Below are 15,873 nucleotides of genomic sequence, written 5' to 3' on the forward strand. Positions count from 1 at the left end.
TTTACACCATAGAACAGAGAACCTGGTAGCCTCTCGTGAACATAAACCCACAACCTATACAGTGTTCTTTCCTTTCAAAGTCTCAACTCTGTGAATCAAAAGTGAAAGCAAGATCAATTTCATTCCAAAGTAATAAATGAGCTTTAGATGAAATTTACTTCAAATATTGTCCAATTCCTTCTATAAATTGAACTTGTCCATAATATAAGGCAATGGAAACTATATATACCCATTATTGGGGGGGGAGTAGAGGGGCTCCACAGTGTTCAAAAGCAAATGAAAAGTTTATTTGGTTTGTGCTTACTTCTCTTAAGAAAATGTGTATGTATTGTAGAATAACAGCTGAATCTTGTATATTTGCAATCTCTATATAAATGAAAATACCAAGGTGATAACAGCAGAAGCTGAAGGTATGCGAGTCACTGACTGAGTGTGTGTCAGTAAGTGGGAGTATGCGAGTGAGAGTGATTGGGACATTGATTAAGTGAGTGGGAGGGCTGCTTATAGCTAAACAAGACCTGGGGGTATATTTACTAAACTGCGGGTTTGAAACGGTGGAGATGTTCCCTTTAGCAACCAATCAGATTCTAGCTTTCATTTATTTAGTACATTCTACAAAATGACAGCTAGAATCTGATTGGTTGCTATAGGCCCCCCAGTCACCTACACTTAATGATCAAATATTGTAGACAAACCATTGAGCTACAAAGTGTTGACACTGCTATCATCTCTAGGTCTCTGATGATCACACAGGTCAAAAGCATTCAGTGGATGTGTGTCAAATAAAACTTACCTTGTTGTGTTTAGTTTTTATTGAACACTCTAAAAAGGAAAAGTGAAGGTGTTGCCCATAGCAACCAATCAGATTTTAGCTGTCATTTATCAAGTGTTTTCAAGAAAATGATAGCTAGAATCTGATTGGTTGCTTTATGTAACACCTCCACTTTTCCTTGTTAGAAGGTTTGATAAATTTACCCCTTAATCTTAAAAGTAAATGTTTCCTAAATGATGCCAATAATAGTGGGTCTATAGTTCAGCAAGTAATGTCACTCACTGCCACTGAATAAACAATCTGTCCCAGCTTGGGGAACCTGTAGAAGTCTTCTTGCAGAATAAACATAAGTACGTGAGTGTATTTTTCTTTTTATAGATGGAAAACCATGAGACAAAGGTTACTCCATATGTGCCTATAGCTGGGTCTTCTTCAGCCTATTCTGTATTTTGAGCTCCATGTTTTTCACCGTTCAGTATAACCCTCTTTGCCTTTATTTCTATAGCACCAACATATTATGCAGCCAGAGTTTTAACTGAACACATTAACACATAAAATGAGAATGAAGCGCTTAGGGTCAGTAAACAGACCTCTACGCAGTATGTAAATTTGAACGGGTGTTTAGTTTACATATACAAATTAGAAGTGCCTTGGAGCACACCTCCCCTATCCTGGTATACTGATGTTATGACACACGTGAACTGCAATCCCGGCCTGTCAATCAATCCCGAGGAACAGACGCAGATAGCAGAGAGTGTTACAGGGCCGCATCTTGTGAGCTGGAGAGATTATAAATGACAGAATGCTCCATTTAATTCTCACAGCTTCATGTGCTTGAAATGAAGGGAGCATCGGAGCACAAACAGAAGTACTGCGGGAGCTTACAAAGTTCATACATCACAACATTCGGGACAAATTAGGTCAGGGCCCCGTCGCCCCAATCCCCCACCCATCCCGCCCATACCATGGACGTTTTTTATGAGGTCCTGCTCTTCATGAACTTCAAAAATCACGACTGTCTCACTAAAATTGGGACTGTTAGAAGACATATATAATTCATCGCCAGCCTTTCTTTGCACAATGTCCAATATGATCTCTGATAGACGGACTCAATTTTATCTTGTTTTTGGATACATTTAGAGACTTCTTTAGATGATAATAAAGACATTGTTTTAGGAGATAAACAATTATTTTTTTTTTGCTCCATTTCATGCACCCGGGTGTTTTCTCAGAATATCCCTTTTGTAACTGTAAATTTTTTCACATTACCTATTATAACCTATTATTCATAGGGATTAAACCAGCTCATTTACTAGAAGCTAGTGATATACTGGTCATGGTTATGTCACTATATCTTACAGAATGTAAAATCTCACTCTCATGAACATTCCCCCGGCCTACCAAATGGCTGCGTATTGTCTATGTAGACATAAAATCCAGTTCTGAATGTATCTACAGCAGTGTTGGCTAACCTGTGACCCTCCAGAAGTTGTCAAACTACAAGTCCCAGCATGCTTTGCAAATATATAGCAGCTTATTGCTGGAAGGGTATGCTGGGACTTGTAGTTTCACAACACCTAGAGTGTCACAGATTAGCCAACACTGGTATAGAGCACTGGGTTACAACCAAAGATCAGCAGAGAGATTTAAGCCAAGTTTTACCCAGGTCCTCCACTCTCCCAGTAGTCCCATTATGTTCGTGGAACAGACAGGATTTCCTATGGCCAAATTCAACCGTTTTTTTTTCTTCAGTTAATGATGTTGGAAGGTACGAGATCTATAAAAATGGGCGCTCAATAACCAGTGAATAATGAAAAGTGCCATAGCTCCTCGGCAGTCCCAAACATTATACATATGAGACTGGTGACAGAATACAGTCCTCAGTGGATCTCGCAGGTCCTCAGTGGTACTCGGAGGTTCTCAGAAGGAGAGGACAAGTGTGTGTGTGTGTGGGGGGAAGGGGGTGGGGAGGGGAGAGAGATAAATGAGAACTCTATTTTGACTGTAATAAATAATCTACCACAAAGAAAAAACCCCAAAATTAATTGTGTTCTTTGTAATACTAACAAATGGCCAAGACTAATCTACATTAACTAGTGACTGGTATATTTGGGTTGATCCGTCAGCAGCTTTTCCACACTACCCAAGCTTCTTGCTTTACTGCAATCCCAAACCAACACTACCTATATATAAAAATTCAATAAAGCAAACAATTTTGCCCTAGTCATGTTGACAATATAACTTGCCATTTGATTTTTCTACTACAAATGAATAGTTTTCACATTCTGCCATGCAGTAATGGATTCATTAATATTTATTTTGCCTGATGCCAATGGTGCTATAGAACTATATACAGTGCTTCCCATTGCCCCACACCAGCAGATAGGTGATATAATTAACAGTGTATCCCGGACTCCGATCTTATGGTACCATAATCCATGTACATAAAACTGTAATACCACCAAACGTCTATAAACTCCATGCTAAAATAATATCTGTGACCAATTCATTCTTTCCACTTTTGAGGAGTTTAACATATTCCTTAGACTTCAAGTTTCCAGGATAACTTTATACAAAACACACATATATACTGATGAAATCCATTTATAGCTAGGACAAAACGCACTGGGGCCTATAGTATAGACCCTATTATTGGGCCCCTCTAATACCATTAACCTCTATTACTGGTTCCAAGTTTCAGCTGCATAAAAACCTGTGCGTCCGATTCCCTAGGATTTCGTGCAGATCCAGATAAGCTTTATTTTGATTGTTAAATGTACATATGGTTTTTTTTTTGTCTCTTGAATAAATTTTGTAGAAAATATTACACTTTTCTTTTTCTCCTGAGATTCTTGGATATATTAGGATCCAGGATGGATTTGAGATGGAGAAAATAAAGAATTACCTGCAGCACAAAGCAGACAAGCTGTTTATGAATTGATTTTTGGTACGCAGAAACATATATTATAGTGCGATCACACTGGGTATAACACTGTATTACACTATTGGTTATTTCTCAGTTTTCATTTGGTATTCATTGGATGTCACGTGAGATTTTTTGGGGTAAGAAGGAGATGCAGAGAATCCGTGTCGTGACTAGGGTGGTGCGAAAGGGGCGACCATTTTTGGCACTTGGATAGAAATGATTTATGTTTACTATATTACTACACTAGTAGACACTCTTTCCTTTCCATTTTTTTTCAACATACATACATACACACACACACATTATGCATGTTTTAGACCAAAGTACCGTTATTTTTCACAGTCAGTAGCTTCATTTGACAATCATAATTACTTACATGTATGTCGGGCAAGTGAGTAATTGGAGCCACCGCTGGTCAGACCAAATCCCTCAGGGATCTGGCTAGAACTGCGAGGCCGCGTTAACAGTTTCGGTGGCTCGATCTCCGCTCCAAACTCTGCGCCAATCACCCCCAGCAGCACGATGGCCGTGGCTTGCTTCCGTCTCTCCTCATATGAAGAGGATGCTTTTTTTATGGGAGGAAGGTTGGAAAGACAACCTGAAAAATAAAAAGTCTGCAAGTTAATGGACAAGGCAAAACAACCTTTTTTATATATGTGTTGTCCAGTCTCATCTGGATGGTCGCAAATATATTAAGACTATAATCTTGCAGGCAACGTGTATTATAGGAGATCACTGGTAGAATATGGCCAGAAAACCTTGCTGGACTGGTGCAGCATGCACGGTGCATTCAACGTGTCACTACTGCCCCCAACTAAACACTTCCGGACATGATCTAGTACAATTCTATTGTACATTATACACATATTAATGGGCGGTTAACTTCATATTGAGCATGGTAAAATAAAAAAGTATTTAAATCCTTGCTTTCATATGAATTCCCTCCATCAATTCAATCCACGCAGGAAGCACCGGGGGCCCCAGCGCGCATTGCAGGAGTCACAGGGCAGAAGGCACCGGGCCCCAGCACGCAGGGCAGGAATCGCTATACTTTTGAGTTATATAAATGAAAAAACAGGGATGTGATAAGGGCCAAAATATTTTAGAAACTGGGACTCTTTCTGGAAAATAAGCACATTTAGCAACAATGGAATATAAACATAGGTTAATAAGAAAAAAACAAACAGGACAAAAATAACAATAAAAACCCCCCAAACAATCTCAAGGTCAATATCCAATTCAATGTCCGTATTATACATACACTGCCAGGCAGACCCTTTCCAGTGCTAAATTAGTGTTTACAACATCATTGATATATATTTATTAAGACACAAATATATATTTTACATCTGCTAAGGTTCATATATACACACCTTACTAAACTATGACATCCTTTTACACATGAATTGATTTGGTTACATGTACAAAGACTGTATGCAATGATGATGGCAGATTGATTACAAGTTACAGTCCCGCAAAGCATTGTATGTCCACCCCCCAACCCCCTCCCACATCACCACACTGCTCCGGCTCCGATGGGGTCAAACATGAGCAGTCTTGAAATATGATTTGATTTGAAACAACTAATGCTTCAATATTGCAGGCTGGACACAGGAATCTGGCCGTCCCTCCCCTCCCCCCCAGCCCCAGCCAGAAGCATGATAGCCTATAACAATAGTTCAAAGGAAAGCTCCATTGTGCAGTTACACTGATTGTTCTGTCAGCTGACCTCTGCAGAAGGGGAATTGCTAACCACTGCCTGTTCCCTGGCTGACAAATGAATGATCTCAGCACCATCTACTCTCACCAGAGCTGCCTCTGGTCCAGGTGCTCAGACACAGAGCCCGGTGTGACATCTTAGATCAAGATGAATTGGCACAAACTCCTGATCCAAGATTGTTTTATACCATTTAATTTAGTTTCTTCCCCTGCTTGGATGAGCACAGCTCTGGTTATGGATTTCTATTCTAATGTAGTGAAGCAGGCACTGAAAGAAGCCAATGAAGCAGATGCCGGGGTTGGGGGGGGAAGAGGGGACTGATCAATAGGCGAGGCACTGACCCTATGTGCTCGGCTTCTACAATTGCCACCGCTTAAAGTCAGAGGAATAACACATGTGTAGCTTCCAGTAGGAAATGAAACAGCAGGCACACTTGCTGCACTTCTTCCCGCTGCTCGCCTATCACTTATGGCTTCACAATTACAATATTCATGCCTGGCTGATAAGGGAAGAACGGTAAACACCAGATAATATATACGTCTGTTTATTCAAGGCCAGAGCGGAAACTGGCAAAAAAACGATTTTACCATTTAACTTAAAAAGTCAACTTTGTTCAGTCAACACCGGATAGCACAACCTCTCCGAATGGGAACTGCTATTTCCGGAGTGTTTGTTACTATTCCTTTACCATGTGTAGGTGGGTTCACAATTTAATATGTAAATAATCTATTCCACAATAGTATTAGTCAAAATAAATAACTTGTCAACATTATCCCAGCTTGGTATTATATATCCTTAAAATACACATTACTTTGGAGGTGGAGTAAAATAAGACGAAGGGGCAGCGATTTTGGTACAAACTTTCCTAACTATACATTATACAAGTGGATAACAATCTGTCACCTATATGGCCCTAAACGGTCACTCCGCAGTGACTTATAATAGTCATTTTAAAGACACAGGGGTACATTAATATCAATTTGAAACAAAGTATGTATGTATGTATGTATGTGTGTGTGTATGTATGTATGTGTGTGTGTATGTATGTATGTATGTACACTACAGAACATCTGTGTGTATACTCTTATTATCTCTTGCTCGCTCTCTCTCTATAATATATATATATATATACACACACACACACACGTGTGTGTATGCATGTATATATGTGTGTGTGTATATATATATATATATATATATATATATATATATATATATATATATATATATATATATATATATACACATACACATAAATAAGTAAATAAAACACACACATTATAGATGCACATCATTACTGAACACACATACACAGTACATTTACTCATAACATTAAATACGGTACAGTATGGTGTACAATAGATTACAATTATTATTACTTTTGAAGTACATTTTTGCAGTTCAAATTGTGACTAAAGGGGGGGGGGAAAAAAAAAGTGTCCAGGCTACAATTTCATTTGTCTCATGAAAATGTGGTATTTTCTCACACTGACTCGCCTTCATTTAATCATGCTAAAGGGCGACAGAGAGATCCATTTTCCTGACAGAACGGTTGATCACCCTATCACAGAGAGAAAATTAATAACTTGAAATAGCCTTATGTGAAAAACAAAAAGCCAGACTGATGAAAGGAAGAAAATGTCCAACATTTCGCCTCTGCGGTCATTGGATTATCTTCCAAAATAAGAAGAGAAACATTTCTTTTGTATTTTCTTAGTCTAATGGATACATTATATGTGTAACTCCATAAGTACAAATATAGACTTTGTATTTCTGGAGTATGGAACGTTCTCAGTGTATTTCCTTGTAGCCAATAACGTGACCAGTGGTTATATGAATGATAGGGGGAACCAGAACCTTTACCCTGGGGGCTCAAGGATCCCAGCTATACCTCCAAGATTAGACACTTTTTAATATCCTAATGGTGAGTAAGCCTTTTGTAATAACATACGTGAAGGTTCTATAAACCAGGCACTTGCTACATGTGACACACAACATACGTGAAGGTTCTATAAACCAGGCACTTGCTACATGTAAGAGCTTCATTCTATGCACTTGATTTAGCGCACACAGTATTTGAACTCATAACCCTCCGGGGTGTAAAGTGTACCTCTTACGGCAAGACATATGTTAGTATGTAGAGCTTTAATTATTATATTTTAAGTTCCATTGTCCGAGTATAGATGGTCTCTAGTATCTTTCAGTAACACCAGACATCTCCTTGAAATGCTAAGCAGATACTTTCATCAAGAGGTATCGGTGCTGCAACACTTCTCCCATTGTTGTATATTTCTCTCAATATCACAATCAGCGATGGCAAATCTCAAAGGGTCACAGGTTGCTCAATCCTCAGGATGTACCTTAGACAAAGAAGCTGAAGGCACCAAGCAAAGGTGAGAGAGGGGCAAGGTTTTGTTATGTTGCAATCAGGATTTATATTTAAGGTTAGGTGGGTGGGAAGTGTAAACTCAGGAGCTCTATAAACTCTATAAACTCTAATACCTATAATGCTTTGTGCCAGAGCATCAATGTAGCTGTAGGAAAGAGATGAACATGAAATGATCCAATGGTGGAGTGTTGTATTCCATTAAATGCCATGACTGTGCTGTTACTGTGCTTGCCATGCATACCTCTCTTGTCCTGGGTCATCAGCCTTTGGGTGGAATTCAATTTCCGCGCGATGTGCCACTGAGCCCCTTCGAAACGCCCATAAAGGCTCTCAGCAGCGACAGATCGTCACAGGTTTTTCTTTGCACCCCATAGAGGTGCACTGGAAAATGACCGACGATCGGGTACAGAAGTACCTGGAATGACCGAAGCTGGACAATTGCCGTGATGTCCGACAGCACATCACAGGAAAGTGAATTTCCCTTTTTGAGTTCTTGATCCATAGCTGTACAATTTATTCTCATGTACCAATTATGTCAGTAAGAAGAAAGTCATGAAAAATATTAACACTATGATAAATTGATGCTATAATGCATTATTACTGCATGCTGAATTGCAATTCAATAACGCCTTTTAATCTAATGCTAAATTATATATGCACTAAAATTCTGAACACAGTGATTTTGCTGTGCAATTCATTTATGTTTACATCCATGTATATAGGATCAAAGATCCCAACTGCTAAAGGGCCTCTCAACACAACCATTTTCCAAACAACCGTCACATAATGATGGCAAAACTGCAATGTTCAAATTACATTTCATTTAAACAACACAGAACATAATTCTTTAAGAGTTTTCCTACTTTCCCCTCCAGCTTGGTTGGTCATCTTGAAATATTACACTTTCTAATACTCACTAAAACAATGCCAAGTTCTCCTAAAAGAGTTCTTGCATTTGTAATGTATTGTAATTGACTGTGACCACAAGGCAATCATCAGCTAAATAGATATGGAACTATTCTCAGCCCATAGTATGCTTCAATCCTCACCAAAGAGATCAATACCGCACTGTCCTATTCAAGGTGAGGCCAAAAAAAACCGTCTAGAATCCTTGAAAAATAGACTTGCAGTGTACTCGGAGTGCTAAGTACTTTTTCCGCCCAGAGATCTATCATTAAATAATCATTAACTGTCGTTCACTCTTCCTAAAAAACGTAACATATAAACTTACTCACTGTGCATTGAGCCATTAGGATAGACTACAGAATACTCATTAACACCGAGGTATGCGGAGATCACTGCACTGAAGGGCGACCTAATCAGTATACAAAGGCTCTCAGGAGAGGTGGCACAATACATTGTGTCTGTAGTGTTGAAAACATTTCAACCAAGCAAATAAAAATGATGTAACATGTTACTTGAAATTAAGGGTTTGGGCAGCATTTGTACACATACATACAATAGTTGTATGCAAATGGTTGGGCATCCCTGTCAAATGGCATATCTCAATTAATTTCTAAGTGAAAAAAGTCAACACATCATCATCAACATTTATTTATATAGCGCCAGCAAATTCCGTAGCACTTTACAATTGGGAACAAACATTAATAAGACAATACTGGGTAATACATACAGACAGAGAGGTAAGAGAACCCTGCTCACAAGCTTACAATCTATAGGACAATGGGAGTTAGAAACACAAGGGCATGCGCTACATAATATTGCACAATGGACCGGCTAGAATGCAAAGGTAAAAGTATCTGCAGGATACAAAGGCACATTTTAAACGGATAGTGATGGTCAAATAGTGATTGTGGCATGTGCAAAAGTTTGGGTACCTTACCAGTTGGTTCAATCATACTTTTGTTAAAGTCTCCAAACTGTATAGACTCCTATGACCTTAAATTAAGCCAGGTGATGACAATTCCAGAGTTAAACAAAAACTCTGACCTTCTAACCTATTAGGATGTTGCTTCTAATCTCAACCTCCATGGACTCCTGTAAGCAGCTGACGGAAGATGTGAAAATACAGAGAAGTCATCATTAAGACATGGAATTTAAGGGGGAACTGCTGAAGTCCAGGCAAGATCTGGAAGAAAGTCTCTGATAGAACTGCTGTAAAACTGGTCAGATAAGCAAAGCAAACCCCACACGCCCTGGAGAAGTGAAGTGGTCCACGGTAGAGCGTTGTAATGATCTGCATGGAAGAGTTACAGGAAGGAAACCTTTCCTATGTCCTCGTTACAAACATAACATGTATGAAAAACTAAACTTAAGTTAGTCAGAACAATTCTGATTCAAAGTAGTGGACGTATGAATCAAAAAAGTCACTTTTTGGCCAGAGTTATACATTTGGTGAAAACCATTTGAAGAATAGGACACATTGCCAACCATTAAGCAAGAGGGTGTTTGCTAGGGTGAGGCAGCCAGTGGCACAGGAAACTTTATCCGGTAGGAAGGAAGAATGGATTCAACTAAATACCAACAAATCAGAGACGTTATCGCCAGAGTCCGTCAAGAAATTAAAGCTGAAATGCGGTTGGATATTTCAGCAGGACAACATCCAAAACATACCTCAAATCCAGCCATGAAGTACTTACAGGAATGAAACATTAAGGTTTGGAAGGGTCTTCATAGTCCCCAGACACAAACAGTATAGTAACAGACAATCTGTGGAGCGCTCTCAAACATGCAGCACATGCAAGAAGAGTATCCATGAGCTACAGGTCTATAACAAATACTGACTCTTATTAGCTGGCTACAAGTAACGCTGACTGACAGGGTGCCCAAGATTTTGCACATGCTAGATTCACGATTTTATTCTTTTCAATTTGTTACTCTCAGTAAATAAATAGTGTTTGTGCAATAAAATGTGCAGACATTTTTCATGTTTACATTTTGAACCCTGCAGAGTTTGTGTTAACTCTTTTCACTTAGAAGTTAAGCGGAACTTGCAATTTGAACACAGGTGCCCAAATGTTTGAATACAAGTGTGTGCATATGTTATAGTTGAAAAAAAAACTATAGTGCTCCACAATTGATCAATAAACAGCGACAACAAAAAGAAGAAAATCACTTAATAAATTAAATGTTTATCAATGTTAGGCAAGCCAGCCTAAAATGGACTACTGAAACACTTATAGCGGTTACTTGTAGCCCATTGTAATCTCTCAGACTGGACTTAATAAATAATACAATACTTCCATCTATATGAAGTGGAGGCAGCCAATCTATGGGCTATGTTACAGTTTATGAAACTCAGCCTATCAATTCACTAGGAACGGATGACATCACTGAGGCACCAAAGGAATTGGTAGACTTAACTCTCGCCTCATGTCTCAGTGAGGTCACCGATTCCTAGTGAATTGATAGGCTGTATTCTCATGCATATTGATTAAGCCCACAGAATGGCAGCTTCCACTGAGTATCTAATTGGCACACTAATACTGTTTATATAGACTGCATAAAACATTAAAAAGCCAAGTAACTGGTCAGTAGTATTTCCTTTTATCCACACAATCTATATATAGTAATATCCTGCATTTCATCAGTGCGCTTTACATTAGAGATGAGCGGGCTCGGATTCCGCTACAGTGCGGATCCGAACGGGATCCGAGCACTGTTCGGATATTTCCAGCGGGCAAAAAAATGAAAACGAGGCTCTGTCGTCCAAGTCTCGCGTCGAATCTCGCGAGGGGTGGGAGGGAGGGCCCAGAACAATTCCATCTTGTACCTCTTTTTTTGGCATTATGTGCTCAAGCTACCTCGGTGCAACCTTTTGGCCTAAAAACAATATTGTGAGGTGTTCAGAATAGACTGGAAATTAGTGGAAATGATTGTTATTGAATGTTATTGAGGTTAATAATAGCGTAGGAGTGAAAAAAAAAACCCACAAAACTGGTTTTTAGCACTTTTTATGTTTTTTTCAAAATAAATCAGAATCCAAAACCTTAAATCCGAACCAAAACCTTTCGTCAGGTGTTTTGCGAAACAAATCCGAACCCAAAACACAAAACACGAGACACCAAAAGTGGCCGGTGCACATCCCTACTTTACATGATACAAGAAGCTTCTGCACCTCTTCTTTCAGAGTAAATAAAGAAGAAAGCATGGTACATTGGTGCTCAAAATAATTAAAGAAGTAGCATCTGTTAATTGATAAAAGATACAATGTACGTTGTAAAGACCAACAGAAACAACTCCTATATGTGAACTGATCATCTGTATTGTACAGTAAAGCAGCAGGGGTACATTAAGCAGGGATTACGCTAGGCAGACTGGAAAACCCAGCGACTCAGCTGGACAGAGGCCTACAGTATAAAGAAGGCAGATCTTAGAAGAACTTCCATACAGTCTAATCGTATCTCTTCTAAGGCGACAGAAGTAATTCCAGGTAAGTTTGTAACTTTATTGCTTTGACAATGTTACAGTGACACAGTACAGACAATCACAAATGCTCACACAGGTGACAAGATATGCTGCTGCTACAATTTATTAATCTGTCCCCAGCATAGCAATATGTATAGCCAGCACCTCCCCCCCACAACCAAAAAGGTAATCTGCACCTAGTTTTGATTACAATAGCAGTTGAACATGCAAATGGTTCAGCCCACTATCACAGTAGGAGCGCCCTTTGCTAATTTAACAATTTCCATTCTTACCATTATATACTGCAGGTCCAGGCTCATTTATAGCCAAAACGAAAGACGAGAGTGGGGGGCCACAGTGACAGCACTACTAGGCACATTCACATTGGTCAAATAGAAATTATCTTTCCCGTATAAAGTTCACCTGTACGGTGTAAATGGCGTCGCACTTAAAGTATAGGCTGGTGGCCAAGGGCAGCCACCTCTGAGGAAGTGCAAGAGACAAGTTCTGCTACCACTAAACGCCATCATACATGCTAAATCTACTCCACTTGGATCTGATCCAACTGTCTTGTGCCACAAAACACAATCTCAGGGATTTTCAAGTGCACAAGTGGAAATAATACTCCGAGGCTCACTGCTCTCAGCATGTCATGCAAAGGGGAGAAGGAGAACATCACAGTGCAGACAGAGCATAGAAAAGTCTCTGCTCACTACATCATGTGTCATGTGACTGTGGTTGCCATAACAGTCAAGAATCATAAATCATTAACAGCAGCCTGAACAAAAAAAAAACAAAAAACAATGGAAATAATAAATATCAACATTTTTCTTCTATCCTGCCACAGTGATTTATGTTTAAAAAACACACCTATTTTTCACGGACTGGCTGCTTTAAAATACCTTATGAGATTTTTCTAACCACTAAAACAACCGCTGAGTTTAGGCTCTTCATCTTCATTTGCCACTGCCATTAGACAGATACTCCGAGGAAAAAAAAAGAGGGTAGAGACAAAAAAGATGAATAGCTTGTAAGTGGCACCCCTCATATTCAAGTGTTTTATAGAACTGTAAAGGTAATACTTCTGAGAGACCCTTTAACCTTAGTCACATGACAGAAATGGGAGGGCCTGTTTGTCCAGTGCTTTTAAAAAAATAATTAAATAAAAAAAAATTAAAAAGACAGGAATGAAAACTGCAAAAGGGTTCTGGTGTAATAAATAATTAAAATACAATTTATTTCTGGAAAAAATGGTTAGCAAAATATGTATTATTTTGGGATTCTCCACTGAATATAAAAACAAAAAAATATCATTTATTTGGGTCTGTGTATAAAACGTATTCTGCCACAATGTATATATTTTACAGATCTACAAAAAATGTTAAAACGAACACAGGAAGTTGTTTGCAAATGATTTCCTGTAATAAACTAGACTGAGTGCTAGACTGAAAGAAGGGAAAAAATGCCTTCTTTCAGTCTACCACTCAGTCTAGTTTATTACAGAAAATCAATAGCCAAGCAAATAAAATTAGATGGCCACAGTTTACGGGGGACTCAATAAAAAAAAAAAGCTAAGGATCAACCTATTTACTCTGACAATGCAAGTATGTATTTGTAAAATATTACAGGGAAGATCCCACTAATAAATGTCTGGCCAGAATATAAATAAACGGCAATGTTTGCAAATTCGGTAGCGAAGTTATTCTGCATAATAAACTATAAAAGGTATGCATGGTTAATAATTCAAAGATTTTTTACAATGTTTTATAGTCGATAAGCGGACCAGAAGCAACACTGCTGTAAAAATTGAAACGCTGCATAATAGCTCCTGAAAACAATGACACACAATAGAAGGAAAAAAAAAATAGCTCAGAACAATCCACAAGTTCATGACGAGAAAATGCGTCAACAGTGTGCCGGCAGGAGGGATCTTACAGATAGGACGTGATTTGAGGTGTCTATCACCGAAGATTGCCAAGTGCCATGCATGACAGATCAAAAAGCAGCGTTGTTTAATATTTTAAAAAACCTCTCCTGAAGTATTCCCAAAGAACATTTGCTGTGATCAATACTTCACCTGTCATTTTCCTGCAGAGCTCGTCTAATGTGCAAAATACTAACTCTTCCTAGGGAGTCTTAGAAGAGAAGAACCTGATAAAAATCTTGGATGAGGTTACATCTGTCTGTGCAAACGGTCTAGAAAACATGCACTTGCATTACTATGAAATGGACGTAGGAAAAACAAAATGTACAAAATAAATAAAAATAGGATTTGTTTACCAATATTGCATTTAGGTGTAACATTTGCTCTGAACCACAGTCTAGTACAAATTATTTAGACAATGAAAGAAGTGTCTGGTTTGTTCCTATGGTCTACTGTAAATTCTGCACGTAATGCAATGTTAGTTAATGAGCCCTGATGCCTGTCAGCACAGTCATACATTAAGATTCATTCAATATTGTTATAATAAAGGGATACGGTCACTTTATTTTCTGTAAAACATTCGTAAACCATTATGCAGAGATAATGGACATTGTTTCTGAAAACGTGTTAAACTGTACAAATAGGATTTATAGCAACCCATCCGCTGTTTGCTTTCAAAGAGTATGAGAAATATTACTGACTGTATTCGTCAGCTAAGGATTACCATGCATCAGTTTTCATAAATACACCCAAATCTTATTTATTTTTATCGGCATAGTTGTATTGGATGTCAATTGGAGCTGCCAAATGACAAATAGCAAAGGCACAGTGCCCCTAGTGGTCACAATTTTAGAAGGCTACAATTAATTCTGCAAAATGTACAAAGCCACCCAGCTTTCACATTGAATGATTATACAGAAGACATGTTCAACAACAATTATTAACATAAGGGGACTGCATTAAGAAACGAGAAGTGGGTTATGGCAAAAACCCTTCATACATTTTGCAATTGCCATTTTACAGAGAAAACTGCTGTGTTCTCTGTTTTAATGGCTGATCGCACTTTAATACAAAGACCCCATCAGTACAGAACGTAGCAGAAAGGTCATAACCGTAAATTACAAATCATCATTTTATCAATTGGGGGATATTAATAAAAACTGAGTGGGTTTCATAAAGAAGAATTATTAATACCAGAATAACGAGTGACTCGTAATCTATCCACAGACACCAAAGAAGCAGTTTTGGGCTGCAGGACACAACAAACCACAGAGACGGTGTAATAATGATTTTGTCTTCTTCATTAAATGATTAATGGCACCACACAGTGATTTTACATAAGCAGACACATTGCTATGGATCACTGAAAATGTGGTTTACAACGGCAGACTCTCAACAGAACATATTAAATAAGAAGTAGCATCAAGCTGCATGTGTTTAATCTGCTGTGCAAAATAAAATATCATTGAACTCTTCCGTGTATTTCATTTGTCTAGAAACAGACGCCCTCCACAGACAGCAACACTCCTAGGGGTAAATTTACTAAACTGCGGGTTTGAAAAAGTGGAGATGTTGCCTATAGCAACCAATCAGATTCTAGTTGTCAATTTGTAGAAGGTACTAAATAAATGACAGCTAGAATCTGATTGGCTGTTATAGGCAACATCTCCACTTTTTCAAACCCGCAGTTTAGTAAATCTAGCCCCTAGTATTCAAACTAAGCACTTCTTAAAAACATTCCAATACATTTAAAGTTACAGAACCCTTTAAAAGC

General features: G+C 38.5%; 1 protein-coding gene across 3 annotated transcripts in view; it reads right to left on the minus strand.

The window, feature by feature from the left end:
• The window catches only part of WDR7 (WD repeat domain 7), a 275,561-nt gene that overhangs the window by 112,976 nt on the left and 146,712 nt on the right, over positions 1-15,873 (minus strand). For all 3 annotated transcript variants that reach the window (XM_075184972.1, XM_075184981.1, XM_075184988.1), the window contains one exon: positions 4,075-4,296. In XM_075184972.1, coding sequence (XP_075041073.1) covers positions 4,075-4,296 — 222 coding nt within the window. The remainder of the gene's footprint in view (positions 1-4,074; positions 4,297-15,873) is intronic.

The sequence above is a fragment of the Mixophyes fleayi genome, chromosome 1 (genome assembly GCF_038048845.1).
Source record: "Mixophyes fleayi isolate aMixFle1 chromosome 1, aMixFle1.hap1, whole genome shotgun sequence".
Taxonomy (NCBI): domain Eukaryota; kingdom Metazoa; phylum Chordata; class Amphibia; order Anura; family Limnodynastidae; genus Mixophyes; species Mixophyes fleayi.